The 23,827-nt window shown below is 39.8% G+C and overlaps 1 protein-coding gene across 3 annotated transcripts in view; it reads right to left on the bottom strand.

The window, feature by feature from the left end:
• The window catches only part of MOCOS (molybdenum cofactor sulfurase), a 233,202-nt gene that overhangs the window by 92,246 nt on the left and 117,129 nt on the right, over positions 1 to 23,827 (bottom strand). For all 3 annotated transcript variants that reach the window (XM_075416697.1, XM_075416699.1, XM_075416700.1), the window contains exon 5: positions 11,255 to 11,331. In XM_075416697.1, the coding sequence (XP_075272812.1) occupies positions 11,255 to 11,331 (77 nt within the window). The remainder of the gene's footprint in view (positions 1 to 11,254; positions 11,332 to 23,827) is intronic.

Raw genomic sequence — 23,827 nt, 5'->3', positions numbered from 1 at the left:
ATAATGAAGAAAAGATCTCAAAAGGCACAGATCAGCTGGAAAAGCATCTGCTTAAAATACACACACGTAATTAGGAGAGGACGTCAAACAGACTTGATTACATATTTCATGGGTATGTGTCAAAGAGTGTAAAGCATTTGACTTAACCCCAGGGTGACTTCAAGAGGATTTACTCTATCTAGTGTTTGTGATTAGCACCATATAATCTGGATCTGCTGAACAAGTAGAGTTTTACACAATATGCAAATTTCCCTTTGCTTTAATTTAGCCCCTTTGGATTTAGCATAAAATCTCTGTGTCACATAAAGGGCTGAAACAGCTGGATCCAGTTAGCTAGGAAATTAAAAATGCAATAAATTAAATAAGGTAATCCTTGCCATGGTAGCCAGCGTGCACTAGAATGGGACCCTGAGATCTGCTGAGGGATGGCTGAAGTGCACAACCCTAACGCTAGCCACATCTTCTTCCACAAACGCCAAAATGCTGATCCCTGCTCTAATCACAGTGTGCTCTAGTTTTTCATATAACTAAACTTATTTCACCACCCTGTCAAGGTTCATTTTCCAGGCACATGTTGGTAAGAAAACTGTTCACTTATAAGTCAAGGAAATTAGTATCCAAAAGGTAACATTTTATTTCCTTGCTAGTATATCAAGATTTGGCAAAAATTAGCAAGGTATTACATTGTTTTAAATGTAATGGAATTCATTTATGTGTAATTTTATTTTCCATTTCCCTTTCAATTCTGTTTTTTAGCTGGAACTATACAGAGATAATTCTTGAGTATTCCTCATACAGGTTTTAAGAATAGAACTGCACAAGATTTTTATTTTTTACCCCATTTTAAAAGGGTGTTCCAAGGATAACAAGAACCCTAACCTAAACAATCAAATGAGATGATAGAAAAAGTCTTTCAAAGGTCTGCACCCAAGTCTAAAAGCCCTCCCTTCTGCTCTCCTTTGAAACCTACAGTCCCACAGGACTTTACAAGTTCTTGTCTCTCAGCAATGACAATGACAACTTTGTAGTGAAAATGACAGTTCCTTCAGATCCTAACTATATCTGACACAGAAAATGATGCAAGGAGAAAGGTATTACAGACAGAAAGCACTTCTCTACAACATCCTTTAGCGATGTGTAGGCAATGCTGGATCGGTCTAGGAACCAGAGGATCAGAGCTTCATTAGTCTTGACTGCTGTTCATATTCCTACAGACTTTATCAAAGAATTGGGTCTTACACTCATTCTCTCTTGATGTAGGCTACAACAATTTCTCCCACTTTATTTTTTTAAAATTTTAGATTTCACAGCGTTACCTCAGTCAAAACTGGGAACAGATTCTGCATCTACAGTAAAAAAAGGTAGGCTCCATCCATCAATCCAAACTTGCTTTCCAAATACATTGTATGTGTTTTGCTGTACTGTCAGATAGTTGCACAAGAGAGCTTCACCTACTTCCTCATTTTGTAATACTGATTCTTTAATTGTTTTAATTCCATCTACAACCATTAGCAAATACATGCTTAGTTGAGCATGTTTTTCCTAATAAATTAACCAAAGCCCCAACAAAGGCTTCTTTTGATGCAAAAGAATCAACTATGCTTTCTTTCCTCCTCATCTGCTTTAACCAGTCATTTCAAAATGAAAACAACCAGAGACTTTTGAAGTCAGCTGTACATAGATACTCTTTATATACGACATCTTTTTGACTGGGACATTCTCACCCTGGACACAGAAAATTTTTTGCCTTTGCAAGTTAGTTTGTCTGCTGTCAACTGTGAGGCTTTCCCTCTCAGAGAAAGCAACATCTACCTGACTAAGCTTGGATTTGAAGCATGAAATATATGCTGCAAATCAGAAATCACTCATAGAGTAATAGACAGATGAAGGTTTCCCAAGCAGAAAACCTCATGATGAGCCTTCATGCTCCTCAGGGTTCTTCCAGCACATTCCCTGTTCTGCTTTACTGGTTTATTTCAGCCATGAGAAATGTAGAACCTGCCCTGCCCAACACAAACTGTAGAACCGTAGGAAGGTGAAAAACCCAAAACACTACTTCCACCTCAACTAATCTGACAGTTCAGATTTCCAGTCCCAAAATGATCATTAGCAGGAAAGTTATCTAAAAGTAATGTCCTATACCATACTAAACTAAGATCGAAGTTCCCTTAATAGACAATGAGAAGAACTGGTATTGCTGGCTTTAACTCCTCTCATCCTAAATTTCCAGAAAAGGTCAGAGGGATCAAGCTGGTGAAGTACTGTCTGTTCCACTGGCTGCAATGGGAATCTAAATGGTCACCTCAGATGTAGGTGCTGACAGCAACATGAGATAAATCATACCCAGAGATTAAATGCAGATCTGGAAACACATTTAGTTACCTAGCTCCCTGGGAAACACATTTAGTTACCTAGCTCCCTGCTCCCCTGAAGATTAGTATCTACATGATTTAATAAAAGTCATGTAAATTTCATGGCTGAGGAAAGGAACTCAGGTCTCCCAAGTCCTCGTCTAGCTCCTTGGCCATTACATTAGCCTTCTTTTCATGGCCTCATTGACTTCAGTGGGAGCATCCATAAGAGTGTCCACACAAATGAGGTCCTCATAGTGATACGCAACCTCTATTTGCAAACCTGAAAGTGAACAAGTGGAGGTAATTACTCTGCAGAGGTTCTGATTCATCAGTGGATCAGGGCTTAGTTTCACAGCAACGATCTGATGTAAGGCACAAAAAACACCTTTCTTGCATTATCCCACATGCAGTGAGGTACACAAAAATGCAATCAAATTAGACTGTACAGTTGGTGTTCACATTAGTAAAACCTTATTCAATGGACAATCTGAATAGGAATGAGGATCCAGTTTAAGGGATAAATAGGATTCACATACAATGTAATAAAAATTGATTTCTTGGTCATTTGCTGTACCAATGTAAAAAAAGTCAATCTCTCTGGTTAGGAACACAATAATTTATTATGAACTAAATAAACTAAATAAATAGAGTAGATATAGAAATAGATTAATCACTGCAGTTTATTAAATGCTCTCCTATCTTGCTTTCATGGTAGTATACTACTGTATACCTCTCCTGATTTCAGTGATAGGGAGAGAGCAGGCCCAGGATTTTATCACTGTTGCTAGCTCACCACCCAGTATCTCGAAGAAATTGAACAACTAAAATACGGACAAACTTTACTCTTATCAGCTCATTAATAACTCTGATTTATAGCTACCCCAGCTCAATGGGAATGTCCACATTTTTATATCACCAGCCAGGACTGCAAGAAAAGGGTTAGCAGAGACAGAAAACACAAGAATGTGCAACTAATGATCATAGTCCTGCCTTAAAGCGTGTATTTGGGAATGACCAGCATACGAGTGCACTTTGCCACATCTCAGCATCCAGAACAATAGTTCTTTTAAATTCACTGCCACTTTGGCTTTTCTGCTGGCTTTGGTAAAGTCAACACTGTGACCTGCAACACAAGACAACTGAGGATTGCAACATGTTCAGCAGCTGTCATGCTCCCCATGCAAATGGGGTTCTTCTTATTTCTTCCCCATGTTTGGTTGGTTTTGGTTTGGTTCTTTTTTCTGTAATGATTTAACCAACAGTTAGATGACAGTGTATAAGTCATATCAAAAAGTAAAGTGCATACTGTGATCTTAATTACTGCAGGTTCCAATAACTACAGACGTAATTCCTGATCTACCACATGGAAATGTAACTAGTGGAACACCCAACACTTGCGACTAATATCTTCTTTGTCTAGGGACTAAACTAGACACATAATCATAGAATTATAGAATTATAGGTTGGAAAAGATCTCTCAGATCATCAAGTCCAACCATCCACCCAACACCACCATGTCTACTAAACCATATCCTGAATTGCCACACCTACACATTTTTTAAACACCCCCAGGGATGAGGGCTCCACCACCTCCCTGGGCAGCATATTCCAATGTCTGACCACTCTTTCAGTAAAGAAATTTTTCCTAATATCCAATCTAAACCTCCCCTAATGCAACTTGAGGCCATTGCCTCTCATCCTATCGCTAGTTACCTGGGAGAAGAGACCAACACCTGCCTCACTACAACTTCCTTTCAGGTAGCTGTAGAGAGCAATAAGCTCCACCCTCAGCCTCCTCTTCTCCAGACTAAACAGCCCCAGTTCTTTCAGTCACTCCTCGTAAGACTTGCTCTCTAGACCCTTCACCAGGCTCATTGCCCTTCTCTGGACCTGCTCCAGCAACTCAATGTCTTTCTTGTAGTGAGGGGCAAAGAAGGATGGAAGAGGAAAGGCAGACAGAGACCACACTAACTTGCATACAAGAGACTCTTCTACTACCAACAGGGTGGGGTTAAGGCTTCCTTCGTGAGAAAGCCAAGATCAATGACTCCAGCATCCTTTCATGTAACTCTCCTATAAGGACAGGCTCAGGGAGCTGGGGCTGTTCAGACTGGAGAAGAGAAGGCTCCAGGGTGACCTTAGAGCACCCTTCCAGTACCTGAAGGGGGCCTACAGGAAGGATGGAGGGGGACTTTTCACAAGGTTGTGTAGTGATAGGACAAGGGGGAATGGCTGTAAACTAACAGAGGGCAGACTTAGATTAGATATTAGGAAGAAATTCTTCACCATGAGGGTGGTGAAATACTGGAACAGGTTGCCCAGAGAAGCTGTAGATGCCCCTTCCTGGAAGTGTTCAAGGCCAGGTTGGATGGAGCTCTGAGCAACCTGGTCTAGTGGAAGATGTCCCTGCCCATGGCAGGGGGGTTGGAACCAGATGATCTTTAAGGTCCCTTCCAACCCTTACCATTCTATGATTGTATGTGGAAACACATAAAGCCCCCCCCCCAACAAAATTGCTTCAAGTTTCTCCTAGTAGTCTTTAATATTTGGGACCTGCAATGTACACAGCCCTGCCAAAGGAGAAGTTCTCAGTAACTGTAGACCTGAAGAGCTCTGTGATCAGTGGATGAGTGAGAAGCCTGTCAGTGTTGGATGCTGACGCCCCCTGCCATGCCTTGGCAAGCCACAGCCAATGCAAGAGCACCTGTGGGGATCCCACAGTTATTAGCTGCCCCAGCTTTCTCTTCCCAGGAGCCTCCCAAGCATGAAAAGACTCTGCTGCAAATCTCTCTCCTGTAATAACATTGGATGCCATCAAATGCCTTCACCGCAGAAGTCTTGCTAACTCTTCTGTTTGAACATAGAACAATTATCTCTTGCCAAGAGTATATTGTCCATCAGCTGTGCTGCACTTATTCTTCATCAGATCAGTTTATAACAAAGACATTTTCCCCTTCTTTAAGTTCCTAAGAAGCATATTTTTCACTCTAGCTGTATTATGCAAAAACAACCAAGACCTTTTTGTGCTGTACTACCTCTTCCTGTGTTGTCTCTACAGGTCTGAGGAACGACTCTTGACATTTTCGGTCCTTTCCTAGGCCTCTTCACAGACTAGGCAGTTTGTGAATGCAATTCACATCAATATTAGCAAATGCATATTAAAAAACCCCATAACATAAAAGCAGTTTTTATTTCCAGAAAGAAACCTTATATACAGATTAAAGTCTGCAAAGGCAGCCCTGGCAGGATTTCTTCTGGCAACTCACTTTTTCAAAGCTTCTCAAATCATGTTCTAGCTGTTCTGTCTCTGCTTTCAATGGTACAAATGATGTCTAGTTTGCATTTGTCAAGTTACAAAAGAAAGCTAAGAAAACCAGCAAGTTCTGTTAGCAGTAAATAAATAACTTTGTTTCTAGTTTGTTCTCTAAATCAAGTTTATCTTGGGACAGAAATTCAAAAACAGAAACAGTCACCTCACTATCCATAAAACAAGAGGAGACATTTTTGTCTTGACGTACCAGTAGTGTCATTATCTGGGAATCAGAATATCTTTGGATTTTAAGCTATTACACACTCCTTTCACATTTAGAAGTCAAATTTTTCTTTCTGACGCCAGAATTTAAAATATCGTCTCGCCAGCTTATCCATATTTTCATATTCAGAGTATGGATGGAGCATCTTCTCCCTACTGTCAACTTATCAAACATTTTTTCTAAGAAAAAAACCCCTGAAAACACATAACTCTCTCTCAAATACCATTAGAGAAGGTGTTAATTATGAGCAGTGAGGTGAGGAGATCAGTACAAATTACCCAGGTTTCTTTAATGTTGAAGTTCATCTTGTGGCAAATAGTTGGCATAGAACAAGTAAAAATTTCATCAATGACTCATTCCTTCTCTTAATCAAGGGAAGAGTTTCCCCTTAAAATGAAGAATTTTATAAACACCGGCCAAAATGGAGCATCTGCTTCCAACACACCTATATATCACAAGTCCAAATACCTGCATTAATGCCATCTTTAATCTTATGATTTTTAAAACAAAAAACCCCAAATCCATTAAAAGATTGAATGAAAGCAGCACCAAGGATGAAACCAGTAAAATTCACAAGCATCACACCCACGATCCAGGTTTAGGTGACATGCCCAGAAAACAGCAGGATGCAGTCACAAACTCCACACAAAAGAAACCCCAGTAATCCCTGCAAAGATGACTGCAGGCAAAATTCTTATCTGGCCCTAAACTGGATGATTTGCATAACCCTAAATGTCTAAACACAACACACATGAGAATCTGTGCAGTCCCACTAAATGCAAGCTGCCCAGCATCCCATCACTGGCTGCAACCTGCGCTTGATGTCCCAGAGCATGTTAAAAATTTTAATAGGGCATAACACAACCCAGAGGTCCCAAAGCCCATGTTAAAAATCAAAGTTAGCCTCACCATTTAGCATCCTGCACTGCATTTTGCTTTGGCTGTTGTGTGGTAAAATTGCCTTTATGAAAGCCAACAGAACCTTTACTCTCCAACAACCAGTCAAGCCTCCAGTGAATTTATAAAGGACTTTCAATTCATCACCCTTAGCAGACTTAGTCTGCACCTTAAAATTTCTTCCAATACATATTGTATTTTCTTGTGAAGAGAATTAATGTTTATTATAATGAACAGACATTATAATTAAAGTAGTCCTTCTAACATAACTGCAAATTATGTACCTTAGTATCATTTGTAAAACTGATACAAATTTACTAATAGAAATACATACCAGCTAAAGGTTAAATTTAAAAATCATAAAGACATAAGACCTCTGAAAACTACTTACATACACACACAATGTGATGTAACTCTGGCATGAAATATGCCTTGTTGTTAAATGGAAGTTGAGATAGGTCAAGAATTTAGCCAGATGATATCAGATCCAAAAACAGATCTCTATTTTTCATGACACTGCCTAACACTGAAGCTCTGATTTACCTTCCATCAGTGATCTCCCTCCCCTTCTTCAATAATGACACTGGTACAATCTAGCTACAGTACATCCCAAAATAAAGTCACCAGTGCTTTTATTACATAGAAGGACGCAATTAATAAAAGCAATGCTTCATTTATTTTGCTTGTTTCTACTCCAGGCTATTTCCAACACAGAATGAGAATCATTGTTTGAGTTGGGGGAGTGCAAAGCAAATATTTCAGGAGCTACAGCAAAGTGAGATTCAGAAGTGGCTCACATCTGAAAGTGCGTTTTGCCACTGAAAACTCTGACATTCGAAGTGGAAGAAATACGCATAAAGTGGCTTGAAACAAATCTGCAGTCCTTCTGGATTATGGAGTGTTTCTACAGCATGCGACTGCTCTGTTGTATACACACAAATGCCAATAATCTCTGTTCAAAAGGAACAGTGGACCTTTGACAGAAATTAAATAACCTGCAAGACTCCAAGATTCTCAGTGATGTGCAGGGGTAAAAAGGCTGGTGAGGAGAAAATGGCAACTGCAAACCCCTGAATGTCTTGTCACATCGGTCATGCCAGGAACAAGCATATTCAATGCCTATGGAAATGGAAGAGCTAAAGATTTGAAAAGGTAACCATACTGCCTGGAGACCACATACCGCTTTGCAGGCTGTGGTGCTACACTGCAGGCCCCCAGGCAGCCTAGCTCTCACCACCAAAGCAGAAGAGTCACCAGAAACTCTGACGGGGCTGAGGAATCTGGAGCACTGTCACCACGCTTCACATTCACTTTGATAAGTGGGCACACAAAATGTATTTTACGACGGAAAAACCCAAACATGACCATAGCCATACCACATTCTGTTATCACCTTTGCGTGGTGCTGGTTTGATTTATCTTCTGTATGATTACATTCTAATTAAAAAACATAGCACATAGACATTTTTGTACTTACATGAACATACACGTAAGCATAATCACAAAAGCTTCACCATGAAGGGAGACGTTAAAATTTCCTACATAACTAGAACACAAGCTTAATTCATCTGGGGTCACAGATAATGGTGCAGGTCTAGCCTGACTTTGTGGAAAATTCTTGGATCATGTAGTGATTAAATCCTTTACAGAATTCAATTTCTTCTTCCACTATGGATTCCTGTAAGCTACTGTGGTCTCTTGTAGATATAAAGAGGCAGTGCTGGCACTTCTGCTTTTCAGTGCGGCACTCCAGAATTTGACTAAAGATCACCTAAGTACCTAGGCTACGCCAACAGTGCAGAAGTTTTAAAATTCAAATACTCGTCGAACCATTTTTTATTTAGTTTTTCAAATTCTACCCCAGTGTAAGCTTCTTCTCATATACTCTTTCAGTCTGAATTATTTCTCATCTCTATTTACCTTTCTACATTTTAGCACTGTGGAAAATACACATTTTTAAATTTAAAATAGAAAATTTTTAATTTTTATTTTTCATGAAAGGATTATAAATCTTGGAATAAAATTGGAAGCCCCATCCACATTTTTTACACAGCAATTTTCAGCTTCAAAACAGCCTGCTGTCTAGTGAAATCCAAGATACGCAATAAGGGACATCAGAAAAAAGCGTTATTACAGCAGTTAAAATACATCAATGAAAATACTCTGCAAAAATTACTAAAAGTATCTCTTTGCAACTAATTTAATAAAGATGTTGTTATACATCAGAAAATGGACATTATTGCTTTGACAAACTTACTAAACTTGGAATCATAGACTCATTGAATCATAGAATTGTTTAGGTTGGAAAACACAACAGCTGCCTTAGATTTTCATCACTGCTATAGGTCAGAAGGCAAATTAAAAACAATAATAAAGACTGAAAGGTGTCAATATACTATTTATTCATGCCTCTGTTCTACACTTTCATCCACTGCTATCCACTTCATTCAAGTTCAGGGCTAAGTGTTCCTCTCAGTCTAGTATTACAAGATTTTTCAATCATTTAGCTGAAATAGGTACCAACAGGAGGTTTAGATGGCTGAGAAATGCAATGGAGGAGATACTATCATCAACTCTCCCACTATGGCGAGCAATGCTCCTACATATTAAACCAAAGCAGTTAGCCCTCTTTACAAGGGAACGTGTTTGTTTAAGATTTCACATTCTTCGAAAACATTTTATACTACAAGAACATATACTAAAGGCTGGTTTCTGATCCCTGCTCTCCATATGGAGCATCATCAAACAAAGCATCCTTACTTGTTGGGGCTCTGTCAGACTCCTGCTGAAGTGGATGAAAACTCTGCTATTGATTTCCACAAGAGCAAGACCTCAAGCACCTAATAGAACACTCCTCACAGAAGTCTTGCAAGGAAGAAGAAACTACAATCTGTCAGATAAATCCTGACAATAAACCTCCACAGACACTAGCAGAAATTATACCAGCCTGAAAAATACAGTCACTGTCTCTCTGGACTTGGGTCTCTTTGACATCGTGATGCACTTTATGCCTTTATCTAGTAAATAGAAGAGTGCACTGGAGAAGGGAGGTTCAGACATCACACACTAACTGTGCACATACCTGAGCATGAAACACATATTTCAGGAACATATTTTGTTAACCCAGCACACTTGACATGTGGAAGCATGCCATGGTGCAAGCCTCCTGCAATGAAAGTCCCCTGCAATGAAACCTTTGCCAGGTTTGCGCTAGCTTCCCAAAGTTAGTGTAACTGAAGCATTTCAATTCCATAAACCACAGGCAAGATCAAGATGGCAGGCTGTGAGCTTGCTTATAAGTCTCAAATGTAGTTAGCTCTGCACATAGCCAGACTCAGTCTACTGCATGGATATGCCCTAAGCAGTAACTGGAAAGGTCTGTCTTCCACTCTTCACAGCTCAATAAGCCCCTGTCTGCATTATAATATCCTCTGCCTGGAGGAAAGCATTAGCCTTTGGTAGTTAGAATATCAGAGACTGATTTAGGTCTGACCTCCTGAGGTCATCCAGTTCGACCTCCAGCTCAAAGCAGGCATAACTTTGAAGCTAGATCAGATTGTTCAGGGCTGAGCCCAAATTCTGAACACCTCCAAGGATGGAGATTTGACAGTCTCTCTGGGCACTTGCTCCAGTGTTTGACTACCCTCACCCTGAAAAATTATTTCTTTATGCTCAGTCAGAATTTCCCTTGTTGCAGCCTATGACTGTTGTATCTTCTTTCACTTTCCACCTCTAGAGGCAGGAAAGCACTACAATTTCACAACCACGTGCTTTTCTGGGAATTTCCACAAGACTTACAGTGCTAAGTTGTATCAAATAGAGAACAAAATGAGAAAAAAACCAAACAACAACATAATACTGCTTTCCACTAAAGTTTGTCAAAGTACAGACAAACAAACCGCTGTGAAAAGTCGTCGTCTGGAAAGTTTGCTGTTTGAAGATAGCTACCTGCACAGTAGGACTGTATCTCCCATTTAACAAAAAGCTTTGGGGTGTACTCTAAACTCTCTTTTTTGGTTCCTCTCTGAATCTGTACTACCAAATGACTTTTCTGCACCAGGTCAAATTCCCCGGTCCTCATGCACAGCAGGAACTCTTACTGCATCAAGTCTCATTAGGATGTAGCTCAGCTACTTTCTACTGTTACTTTCCTCTTACAGTTTCGTGAGTGTGAGGCAGACTAGATGTGCTCAGTGTAACCAAGTCTTACATATGTATTTGTGGAGAACCATCTGCATATTTTGTTTTTTCCAAACCAGGCTGGAATAATCCCATATGCAAGACCTGAATAAACCAGTTACACTGAAGTCTGATCTTCACACTGATGAACATGGACAGTAAATCTAGAAAGGATTTATTAAGAAATTATTTAAGAAATTAAGCTACAGCCATAGGAAATACAATCAGATTTGTGCCCTGAGCATAAATCTGGAGCTTCACTCTTCAGCACTAGAGTTATGTTAAAACTGACCTGTGAGTTTTTCCAGAACATCAAATCCATGTTTCAGAGCAATGATATCAAGAAAAGAGACTGTGCCGTCTTCAAACCTAAAGAATGGAACAAATGAGCACAGTAAACAAATCATGCAGCTACAGTACAAACTTCAAATCTATTTTGAGAGCTATTATTTTATATTCAGTGAATCCAACTCGCAGAGCAAGAACTCCTCCCTTAGGGATTCACCTTCCAGTCTTGTACTGTCCTGTAAAGGAAAAATATATTCTTCAAAGCTAGAGGTTCATATCACAGTCGCTTGCACAAAGAAAGTGGTATTTTGCCCTGCGTGGGCTACTCGTGGGTTTGGATTTCTAGAGTAATGTGTAACAGTTATGTCTTCTGACCATATGTCATAAGGTCCTAAGTTATATTCTGACAATGTCAGAAGATGTTGGGAACAGGTAAGGAGACAGGTGGAGACCTTGTGTTTGCCTCAGTCTGAAGTGATTATACCAATTCCAGTGGAGTTAGAAGGCAAGAGGCCATTTGCAGCAAAGAGGAGGATCACCAACAAATCTCCCTCCATGTGCTCCTCTGGGAAATTAAAAAAATTACTGACCTATATTAAGAGCACTATACAGGGGTGGGGGAAACATGCAATCCCTACCAAAATATTTTAAAGGAAACACCAAATGGAAGCAAAAATGCCAGATTTGAACTACTGCTGCCATAAGCACAGTTCAGAAGAACAAGGTGCAGCTCCAAGGTGGGGATGTATTCAGGAAGTGGTGCCCAAGAGAATTTCACGGGAGCAGAAGGGACACCATTTCAGGCATCAAAATCTGTTTTACTCAGGCTTCGTGTGCACTGCCGTCCACAAGAAGTTTTAAGGAGTGACCATTCAGCTTGCTTCAGCACAAAGAGGAACGCAGAATAATGCTGACAACTGATGAAGTCAAAACTGTACAGAACTCACTACCATGTAAGGCAGAACCTGGGGTCACAGCAAGTCTCTAAGCAGGAGGGAGCTACCTCCAAAACTGTAACACTTAACTCTGGAAATGAAACCACCAGCAGCAACCCCAAATCTCATGGTTCAAGTTTAAAATTAAACTCTGACCATGAAGATGAGAGCTTCCCAGGGACCTGATGTTTCTTGAATCTTTCTCAGGAAGGGCTGATGATGTCCACAATGAAAAATGACTGGACAACATGGAGCACAAGAGAGGCTCTTTCAGGAAAAAATACTTTACGTGCACACATTATAGACAAGAAAATAGCATAATACACAAGAAAATAGGGAATTACTTTTTATTTGTTTAGATGTATCACCTTTCATAATGCGTGTAAAAAGCTTCTGGTGCCACAATTAAATATGTATCGTGAAAAGGCTCAAAGGTTAAAAATGTCAGGCTTCAAATGCTTTTTCTGTAATAAAATAAACCGCTATAGAATAGCATAATACCTCTCTCTTCTACAGTGTTTTTTCTTACTTATCTTCTATTTCATTTTTCTATAGTTAACAAATAATTTGAACACTGCAAGTGACACTGTCATGTGAAGGACATAAAAAAGCTTCCAAAAATATTTGGTAAAGTTCCACACAAAAGAATAATGCAAGAGTATTGTGTATATATGGTAATATGTTCATATGTAATATGGGATGAAAACAGACGGATTGAAGGAGCAAATAATAATAAACCAAATGGTAAGGGAAAAGTGGTGGACTGCTACAAGGGTGAATGGCCCAAAAAAGACCACTCATGCTCACATACTTCAACACACCATAGGCCAAAGCATCCTTCTTAGGAATCTCTGAATCTTGACTAGTAATAATTAATAGCAAAGTCTATTGCTCCTGAACTTCAGGGAACGAACCTCACTGGTTTTCAGTGATGAAATTTAAAATGGCCACTTCTGATTTGAGAGGCCTAACACTGGGAATATTTACACAGAGACCTGTGGACCAGTATCTGAGGGAAGCAATACTCTATCCAAAAAGCCAGAAAAACTGGGGGAGGACGAGGAAGAAGAGATAAGGCAGAGGTTAACAGTAGGTTTGGTATTAAATGCAGAAAAACATTAAAAATTTGCACTGGCTGCAGGAAATGTCACAGTGGTCCCAGACGGCTGCCAGGGAGAGACTACAGAAAGGATCTGTGAGGGGGAATTGACCTGCCCTGATCAGTTACTGGCAATGGCTGGCAAAGCAAATAAAACACGGAGAAGTAAAGACAAGAGCAGAGACACTGGCACTGGGCCCGCAAAGAAGACTGCACAACCGTCAACAACCTTATCATCATCAGAATAGAAAAGCATGTGCAAGGGCAACAAAGGTGCCAGCCTAGATCTTCAAAGGCCTCCAAATATCACCTACAGTAAAAGGGGAAGCAAAAATTGGATTTCTGCTCATTAGATGTGATTATTAACTAAGCAGACAACTGCAGTACCTCCATTGCTAAGCAATAGAAGAGATGCATGAACCATGTTACTGTTCTAAGATCTTAAAGATGTTAATGGAAATAGTATAGAGCTTAGGAATCTCTTTCCATTCAGAAAAAAGAAAGCAAACATAATTGTGAGGTTTTGATCAAACATTATGCTCCAGAACAGCACAATTATTGTGGCAGTATATGCATCCTGCATTGCTTTGTCAGACCTGAGTTCTTTATTCTTTCTGAATCACAAAAAAATTGTGGGCTGGGAGCTCCACTGCAAGAACCAGAAGCCATAAAAGGATTGAAAATGATGCTAAAAATATTTGCTTAAAGATATGGGCAACTTTCTTTTTTAAAATTTAGATATGGATTATTTTGCAACACTCCTCTCTTGTATTTTGTCTGTTCACATGGCCCCCTCTATTTCTACATTATCAGCTTTCAATTCCTGATAAAGAAAGTGCTAATATTTTATTATGTCTCTAATATACTTGTTTACACTACTTCCAGCGTACTTGACTTTCACATATATTCTTCAGATTTATTGAACACCTGATGTGCAATATTATGTAAAGCTGTCATCTCCCCCATATTTTCAGCTATTGAATTGATCATTTTGCTTTAACTCCAGAAAAAACTACAGGAATAATCTATAAATTCTGATATTTAGCAAATTAATCCTTAAGTACTATAGCAATTTTACTTAGTACCACAGCAAAACATGAAGGTAGCTATTCCCCTTTTAGGACACAGAGAGCCCTCTCCCAGAATATTTAATAGTATTTAGGATTGAGAGCAAACATGCTCCCTGCATTGCAGAACATTGACTTCAATGGCTGCTTTTCTGTTTGATGCAACGGATGCTTCAAATAAATTGTTCCCCCACTCAACGGCAGCTCCAGTGCTAGAATAATCAGTTTAGGATGAAGTTCATTTGAATGCTGGTCTAGAAGCCATTTCTTGAAGTAATAAAGGTTTTGCAGATGATGATGTACAAAGGATACTTACAAAGCCTAATACTGCAGAATACCAACCCAAGAAACAACAAGCTTATCTCTCTTATCTAGTTCTTATCATAATTGATCCCACTTAATCATGTCTGGGACGAGCTCAATTGCTTAGCTGACTGTTTGTGAAAAGCTGATAGCATTTCACATCAACCAGTTACCTGGCAAACTGGTTAAACAGCCTGTGGCATAACAAAAAAAATCAGCCTGCCCAAATCTATCAAAGAATTATGAAGCTGATGAGCTGCTCTGCTCTTCCAAGTCACAGAAGACCTGTGTTTCTAGAAACAGCAATTATTCCTTTGATTCACAAGAGGTTCCACCTGTAGGATCTTCCTAGGGATGGAGATAGGCTAGTCTTTCATTGAATCCTTGTTCAATTGGTTGTTGTGACACTTCTCTGTTAAGTTTCTGCATACAAATGTGTGCAGCTAAATCCACTGTCCCATACTTCAGGGCAAATGAAACAAGGAAGCTGCGACATCTTGGGCAGTTTGAATTTGTCCTCTCCTTAGCCAGGTCATCTTTACATGGAAATACGACAAGAGTCATGGTCTGAACAGATGTGACCAGAAATAAAGTGCTTAAGGGCTAAACAAACACCTCACGTTTAAAGAGAGGACTTGCGAGTAAAATTTGGTGAAATACAAAAATATTAGCCTGGAGTTGGATGACACTGACTTAAGTCAGGAGTCCAAATGGGCTCTCAAGACTCATCAGCCAATGCCGAGATGGTGAAATATCTTGCATAACGTAAGCTGTTCTGTATACGGAAAGTACACAAGGCATGGCTTTTAGGTATTTAGGGTGGGAGCACCTGTCTCTATTCTGGGAAGGCTGACTTAGGAGGCAGATGAGTGATTCAGCTGGGTTTTTACTCCAATTCATTCGCTCAGACAAAAAATTCATCCAGACACAAAGCTAAGTTGCACATGTGCAACTTCTGTCCAGAATACAGCCCAGAGCTGTGAAACTTTGATAAAATCCCGCCACAAGCTCAAAAATAATCCTGCTCGTTTGAGAGCATTGCTGAGTCAATGCAAAGTACAATGAAGGAGCGCAGGGGGGAACATCATTGCCAGCGAGCTTCCACTCTCCTTTACACCAGGGTAATGACTCCATTTAGGTCAAATGAGCAGAAGTCATTCCTGAGTTTATAAAGCAGGTATAACCAAATCCACAGAGAAAGCATATTTCTTGAATAAGCTGCTTTTCTTTTCTTTTTTCTTTTTTTAAAACACTCCTCAAGAGTAGAGCTGCCCTTTGAAGTGAGATGTTACACAAATTCCTTTCATCTTTTCAATTCATTTATTTGCATCTAATTAAAAAGTACAACAATACAGAGAGGTTCTTAGTATGCATTTAAAAGTAGTTCATTCAGATCCTATTTTTCACTTCTTAGAGGTATTCCACATCACCTCCACATGAAACAACTGTCTTAGCAAATTTAATTTTTACATTTTATACATTTACTTGTTTATTCTATATTGACATTTGATGAAATTAGAATAGCACCAAGGATATACAGTGTCAAGCTTATGGCTATAGGAACAGACTGTTTTCAGTTACATTCATGTTCTGAGGTAGTAATTGCCATCTCTGATATTAGCAGGGGAACGGATCTTAATTGGTCTCACTGCTTTCCAACATCAAAACCCAACATTTGCAAAAGGAAGTATATTTGTTTTGCTTTTTTTTAACTTAAAATACATCATTATAGGTCTATGAAACCTTTAGGGCCTGGTTCTGCTCTTTAGCACATCTATCAGTTGTTCCTGAAACAAAGTTCTCATGTACCTTTCCAGGGTGTTTGTGGCTCTCCAGAGGACACACTCCTCTCGGTCTGGCTTTGTCTCCCCCAGATGATGCTCTTCAATTTTAGCAATTTGCCAGTTGTCCATATTAGTCACTTTCTTAACTAGGTGAAACCTGGGTCACATTAACACCAACGACTGAATTTTAAGGCAGTATCAAGCAAGATCAAGCATTTATCTGTGGGCTTTTTGATCCTCTACTGGTGAAACCTTTGGAACAGGATCTGATCCTCAGACCACTAACCTCAGGTACGCACCCCCCTTTGGACTAAATACTTTTGTCTCACACAGTGCATGCCACTGAAGCAAGTAAATAAAATTAGGAGATATCCTGTTGTAATAGGCATGTATGCTATCATTGAACCATTAAACTATGCTTTCATAATAATCCAACTTATGCATAACTACCTGAACAGAAGCATGCTACAGCAAGCTAAGAATTTAAAAGCTAGGAGGGCAGTAGTAAATTAGAGACCTCTGAATAAGACACCTACTCTCACCACTTCAGCAACTCCTTTTTACCTCTGTTAGTGGTACGTTACGCGTTCATGAGTGATTACTGTTTCTCACAAAATGAAAGAAGAATGCTTATCCAATGCTCGAACAGTTGCCACTTGTGGAGGAAAAAAATGAAAAAATAAATCAATGTATTTTTATTTCTCACATGTCCCTGTGCATCTCTCCCCTGTGTGCAATTTGGTGAACTTACAACTGCCAAATTTGCTCACTACCTCTATCTAGATAAATCTTCCCCTTTTGCATCAAAAGATTAGCAATCCTTGAGTCTGTTACTCAAATTGGACTGAATGACACGTTCTGATTTTGCAGATTGTCAGCTTTTCAGGGCTCTGCCTTTCAGTAAAAATCACGCTTCTGACAACTACGCATCTGACAACTATGCATCACAATTACTTTTAGCTGCATGCAAGTTTTTAATAAAATCGGATTTCTCCTACTGATACCATTTTTATAAGTAACAGTTTATGATACATTTAAAAAATATTGTACAAGAGCTTTGCCCATAATAATTTAAATAATACAACAATGACAATAACATACTCCCCACACCAAACCTGGACTCTCTAAAGTCAAGGAATTACTTTTTTTTCCCCACCAGAAGAGTCATTTGCCACAAAAATACCTGTACTGCATTTGTCACTGGGTAGGTTCCCTTCCAAATTCACAAAATAGGCCAACATGCTTTCTTTGCATTGCCATGGTGGAGGGGGAGAAACAAAATAATATTTCTCTTTAAAATTCCATCATGCAAAGGGATATTTCCTTGAGGTATATTAAATTTAAGTATTCAGGAACATGAGGCCTGCTGGTTAACTGACCTCAAAGAATAATATGTTCAACTATCAGCTAGGTAGCTTGCGATTTATACTCATTCATCTTAACTTGTAACTTATTAATGTCAACAAGAACTCTATTAAGGTGCCATTCAGTGTGAGCAAATGTATTGCAAATGATTTCTGTATCTGTATGAGTATTTAACATTTGATACGCATTATCCTCCCATGATTAAATATCAATAATCCAAACGTTCACACCTCTGCTTCCCATGGGAAGGTAATATCCAGATATAACCTCAAGTAATAGTTGAAGTGAGCAATTTGGAAGGTGTATTTGCATAAACTGTTCACTGATCAGTTATGAGTAATGAATCATTAATAAAAATTCAAAGCCCTTTCTTTCATTTTCTCCTTAGGAGGAAAGAAAGGATGAAAGACATTCTGGAGATAAATTTTTCATAGGCAATAATCTGACCAACTGTAATCATTTGTCCATGTTCAGTATAAACAGATTTGTTTATTTCCTCATGAAGCTTGCGATGCAATCTTTCATCCTTAAACAGGTGCATTTCAGGATAAAGAATTAATTTGTAATCAACTGCTAAAGACAAATCAATTTAATATTTGGCAGACAAAAAAGATGCCACTTGAACATGAACTTATTCTTAAAAATCCACAAGCAAAAATACCACTGTCTAATCATGTGTGCCAGTGAGGCAGAGTCAGATCAACGACCTCGGATAATGTTAGCAGTAACTTATCCTCAGATAATAGAGAAAAGTCCCCATGATTGCTTTCCACTGGGTGGGCTCCATTCTACAGAAAGGTCTGTGCCTCAAAGCAGGGGTTATTGCAATGCATAAGTCTTATTTCTACTGCAGATAAAAGTGAATCCAGCAACACTTCTGAGCACTTCATTTCCTCAGTTGGTGGGGTGAAAAGACTTCTCTGATCTCATCCAGAAAGCTTCTTTCTCCAGCAATAAAAATTCTTTCTGGACCTAATTTTCAGAGGCAATATATACGCAAAATCAGCAGAATCCATTGGGACCTGTGAATGAAAACTGTTTTTTTGCTATTAAGCCCGTCATGTTAAACCATTCTGTGTTGAGCCACCATTTGGGGAAGATTTGCTCTTCCTTCATGGCAACCTGAAAACTAACTCAAAGAATTTAAAATGTTGGTACTGTCAGTAAGACAGAGGCTCAAAATGTGTTCGTGATAGTGATACCACAAAAAAGAAAAAGGAAGTGGGGGAGTAAGGATTCTCAATAGAAATGAATATTTTTGCTGGAAGGTAAGAAGTTAACAAAATAAAAACAAACAGAGACTTTTCATCTTCCTCCAGCACTGCCTATTCTATTAGTTTCCCAACTAAAAAGAAACACAGAGACAGTCGCCGTTAATACTTTTCTGATACAGCTACAAAACAATCTAAGCCCAAACTCATAGGGACAGAAGTGCTTCTTGCAAATTTTGCCTTCAGCGTGGTTCAGGACTGTGTAGAATCTTCCCAGATGCTAGGTCTTGCTAAATTACAGTCCACATCTTCTGCCACTGGAAACCAGGGAAGTGCTGAAGGTATCACAGGCCAGCTGGACCCTGAACCACATGTCCACACAGCAGCTGTCTTCATGGGAAACTGCAGTTCTTAGCATCTTTCTATTCATAATGGACTCAAATAAAGTACAAGCAAGAAATAATTTTCTTTTTCATAAAGTGGAATGAGTATTAAGTTGATGTCAGAAGCCTTCATGCACGTGCTGAATATTTAATAGCTGTCAGAAAGAATATAATGTTATCAGTGTTTGTTGTCTTTTACTACTAATGCAAATGTGCACATATGTGGAACTGCCCGTAGCTGGTGGCGTATGGTAAATCATGCCTGACCAATCTGACAGCTTTCTACGATGGCATGACTGGCTGGGTAGATGAAGGGAGAGCCCTGGATGTTGTCTACCTTGACTTCAGCAAGGCTTTTGACACAGTCTCCCATGATATCCTCCTAGGGAAGATGAGGAAGTGTGGGCTGGATGAGTGGTCGGTGAAGTGGATAGAGAACTGGCTGAATGATAGAACTCAGAGGGTTTTCATCAGCGGCGCTGAGTCTAGTTGGAGGCTGGTAACAAGTGGTGTCCCTCAGGGGTCAGTACTGGGCCCAGCCTTGTTTAACTTCTTCATCAACGACCTGGATGAAGAGTTAGAATGTACCCTCAACAAGTTTGCTGATGACACCAAACTGGGAGGTGTGGTAGACACACCGGAAGGCTGTGCTGCCATTCAGCGTGACCTGGATAGGCTGGAAAGTTGGGCAGAGAGGAACCTGATGGGGTTCAACAAAGGCAAATGCAGGGTCCTGCAGCTGGGGAGGAACAACCCCATGCATCAGTACAGGCTTGGGGCGGACCTGCTGGAGAGCAGCTCTGCGGAGAGGGACGTGGGTGTGCTGGTGGACGACAGGTTAACCATGAGCCAGCAGTGTGCCCTGGCTGCCAAGAAAGCCAATGGGATCCTGGGATGCATCAAGAGGACTGTGGCCAGCAGGACGAGGGAGGTTCTCCTTCCCCTCTACTCTGCCCTAGTGAGGCCCCATCTGGAGTACTTTGTCCAGTTCTGGGCTCCCCACTTCAAGAAAGATGAAGAGCTACTGGATAGAGTCCAGTGGAGGGCTACAAGGATAGTGAGGGGACTGGAACATCTCCCCTACGAGGAAAGGCTGAGGGGGCTGGGCTTGTTCAGCCTGAAGTAGAGAAGGCTGCGAGGGGACCTAATAAATGCTTATAAATATCTCAAGGGTGGGTGTCAGGAGGATGGGGCCAAGCTCTTTTCAGTGGTGCCCAGTGACAGGACAAGGGGCAATGGGCACAAACTGAGGCACAGGAAGTTCCGTCTGAACATGAGGAAGAACTTCTTCCCTCTGAGGGTGACAGAGCACTGGAACAGGCTGCCCAGGGAGGTTGTGGAGTCTCCTCTGGAGATATTCAAGACCCACTGGACAAGGTCCTGTGCAGCCTGCTGTAGGTGACCCTGCTTCGGCAGGAGGGTTGGACTAGATGACCCACAGAGGTCCCTTCCAACCACTACCATTCTGTGCTTCTGTGATTCTGTGATATGCCAACTAGAAGTACTAACAAGTAAGTCCTAAGCAGCTAAATTCAGTTGAATGTATGATCTGTGTACCAATAACAACCTGTATATCCAGAAAGGCTCGCATCTTGATAGGACTGGCATTATTAAATTACCACTATAAAATAACTCCGGTTTAGAATAATGTCTGATCAACTAGTTTGCATGTTGAGACCTTTGTGATAACAGCAAAATTGTCAAAGCAGAATGAGAATAGACAAATACAAGGAAGACTTCAGCTAATAAGGCACTCGAAGGTATGCATGCAATCTTTCTACGCCTGGAGAGTATAGCCAACTGAGATTTTCACGAGAAAAAAGCATATCCTTTCTGTCGCACTCCTGATTCCAAAAAACTATTACACAGTAAGATATATTACACTTAAACTAGGTGCATCCTGGCAATCAACCGTTTTACTGCAAAACCTGCCAAACTATCTTTCCACTTTGGGACCTCAGAACTACTATAATATGCAAACCTCTTCCAATGTTTTTTTTCATTTTTCACTGTTGTTATGAGGCTTGCTAAGACCTCACACTACCCTGTGTGGTCAGCTGGTAGCATCTCACTCATAGTTGAGGACAGGGAAGTTGAAGAAGTAAGTGACTTTTCTTTTCAAGGACCTACTCCATCTGATTTGTCAAGCTTGGTCTGGATATTGGGAGTAACCAAAATTCCACAAAAATGAACTCACAACAGTGATACTGAATTAGTAACTACTCCTAATTTCTCGTTGTTTTAAGCAGTCTGCAGCTTATACTGCAGAAAGCCAAGAACCCTTTCCATGCAGTTGCCTCTCCTCTTCAACAGGAGGGCAGTGATGGAGACCCCAGGAATATCATGCACTCATGTTATAAACAAAAGTAGCTGCTTTAGCTTTCACAGGTGTCCTGGGCCTGCAATGATAAGGTCAGTAACCAAAGAAAGTTCTGGAGGTCTTCCACTCATTTAAGTCCAGAAGAAAGGATCACCTCAGCTATCGATTCCTACAAGGACTCAGGAAAACTCTGGCATGTTAGCCGGTGTTGCTGATGCCTGAAGTAGGAAGCACAGAGGGAGAACTCCTATCCCTCGCTTTGACAGAACACAGCATGAGTCAGGTGGATGAGGAGACAGCAAGGTAAAGAAACACCAGAGGTTTAGGAGTATGTGTATCAATAGAGAAATAAGAAGTTTAATATTCATAGAAGTATTTGTTATGCAAGTAATATCACCCCAGCTACCATACAAATAGAAAACAAGATATTGAGTGGGTGAAAAAAGCAGAGATGTTTATACGGTAAGACAATATATGTGGGCTATAAAATGGAGGGATTAGAGGCTCTGTAGGACACTTGACATTAGTGTGTGGTAGAAAAGCAACCACAAATAGAAAAAATGTGCTAAAGAAAACACAGAAATATAAGAGAGATGGTGGTGAAGAAAACAGAACTGTTTTGAATTGAAAGCTCTTTGATGAGATGTTCAAAACAAGCAGGATTAGTTGCTGAGATTCTGCTATAGGCTATATAGCTATGCAGGAAAAAACCTTTTTGGTAACTCGAGATACTTTTCTGTCACTCTTACAGGAATAAATACTACCTTAAATTTCCTACAAGCAGACCCAAGATAACAGAAATGGTTAAGTTCAATTATTCCTTAACATCAGAGCCAAAACCAAACAAAACCTCTTACAAATAAAATAATTCTCTGAAAAATGGCTTTTACAGTTATACAATACACGATGGAAGACTTTGACTGATAGAAACCCTGGTCAGAGGGATTACTAGTATATGTGGCACAGATAGAGAAGCAACCTCAAATGAAGTTTTCAATATTATTGGGGCAAAATGAGATATTAATGAAATTACTTGGCCAGGAAAACTGAAGTCTTCAGACACTTAGATACCGATGAGACCTAAAATTACTTGAAGCTGAGGTTCAAAAATATATGGAATTTGCATCCCAAAAGAATGAAAAAAGAGAGAAAATGAACTTTTAGAGAAAGCCTCCAGAAGTAATCTACACTAAAAAAAAAAACCTCCTAAGAGAGATTTTAGAACTGCTTATAAAAGCTGACATGAAATCAGAAAAAGCGGTGCTCAGCAGAGGAAGCTACTGTTGGAAAGACAGAAAGCACAGGTATAAAGTGAGAATTCCAAAGAGCCAAGCCCTGACAAAGCAAATTGTACTGAACAACAAACTATTCTTCATATAAAAGCAAATGAAAATATAAATAATATATAATAACACACATAATACCTAATGAAATAAGAAATATAAATAAAAAGAAAAGGAGAATGATTGTTACTCAATAAGCAAAAAGCTGGAAGAGGAGAAAGCGCCTGAATACTAAATGAGTACTTGGCTTCAGATTTTAACAAGGACTCTGATGAAAAACACAGGTCAGGACAGGGTGACTCATGACTTGAAAGTGTGTGGAAAGTGTGAAAACTGAAATTATTGTAACTGGTGTGAAAACTGACTTCAAAGATTTTAAAGTACTTGAACACAGGCAGACAGACAAACTATTTCCCAGAATAGCAAGAAATTGGCATGAAAAACTCCCAAGTCCAGTAACACAGGCCAGCAAACAAATTCATCAAATTGGGAATGGAAAACAGAAGACACAATATTTCTACTGAAGAAAGGGAAACAGAGTGATCCATGCAACAACACATCTGTTAGCTTGACCTCAGTGTTATGTATGTCCTGAAAACAAGTTCTGAATGAAAGGACAATTGAATGAGTAAATAAAAGCACATTCAAATGCACCATGGATTCTGCCAATGGAAAGTCAAGCCCAGAGAGGCTGCCATTTTGAGAGATCACTATTTTTCTAGGCAAAGGAAATGCAGAGCTAATTTATCTAGATTTCAGTAAAACATTACCTCTAGCGCCACATGAGAAGCCATTGAAGAATAAGGGTGATTAGAAGCGTGCTACAG

The sequence above is a fragment of the Opisthocomus hoazin genome, chromosome 3 (assembly GCF_030867145.1).
Source record: "Opisthocomus hoazin isolate bOpiHoa1 chromosome 3, bOpiHoa1.hap1, whole genome shotgun sequence".
Taxonomy (NCBI): Eukaryota; Metazoa; Chordata; class Aves; order Opisthocomiformes; family Opisthocomidae; genus Opisthocomus; species Opisthocomus hoazin.
Note: the sequence above shows the minus strand (reverse complement) of the source record. Positions and strands in the feature narration are given on the sequence as shown.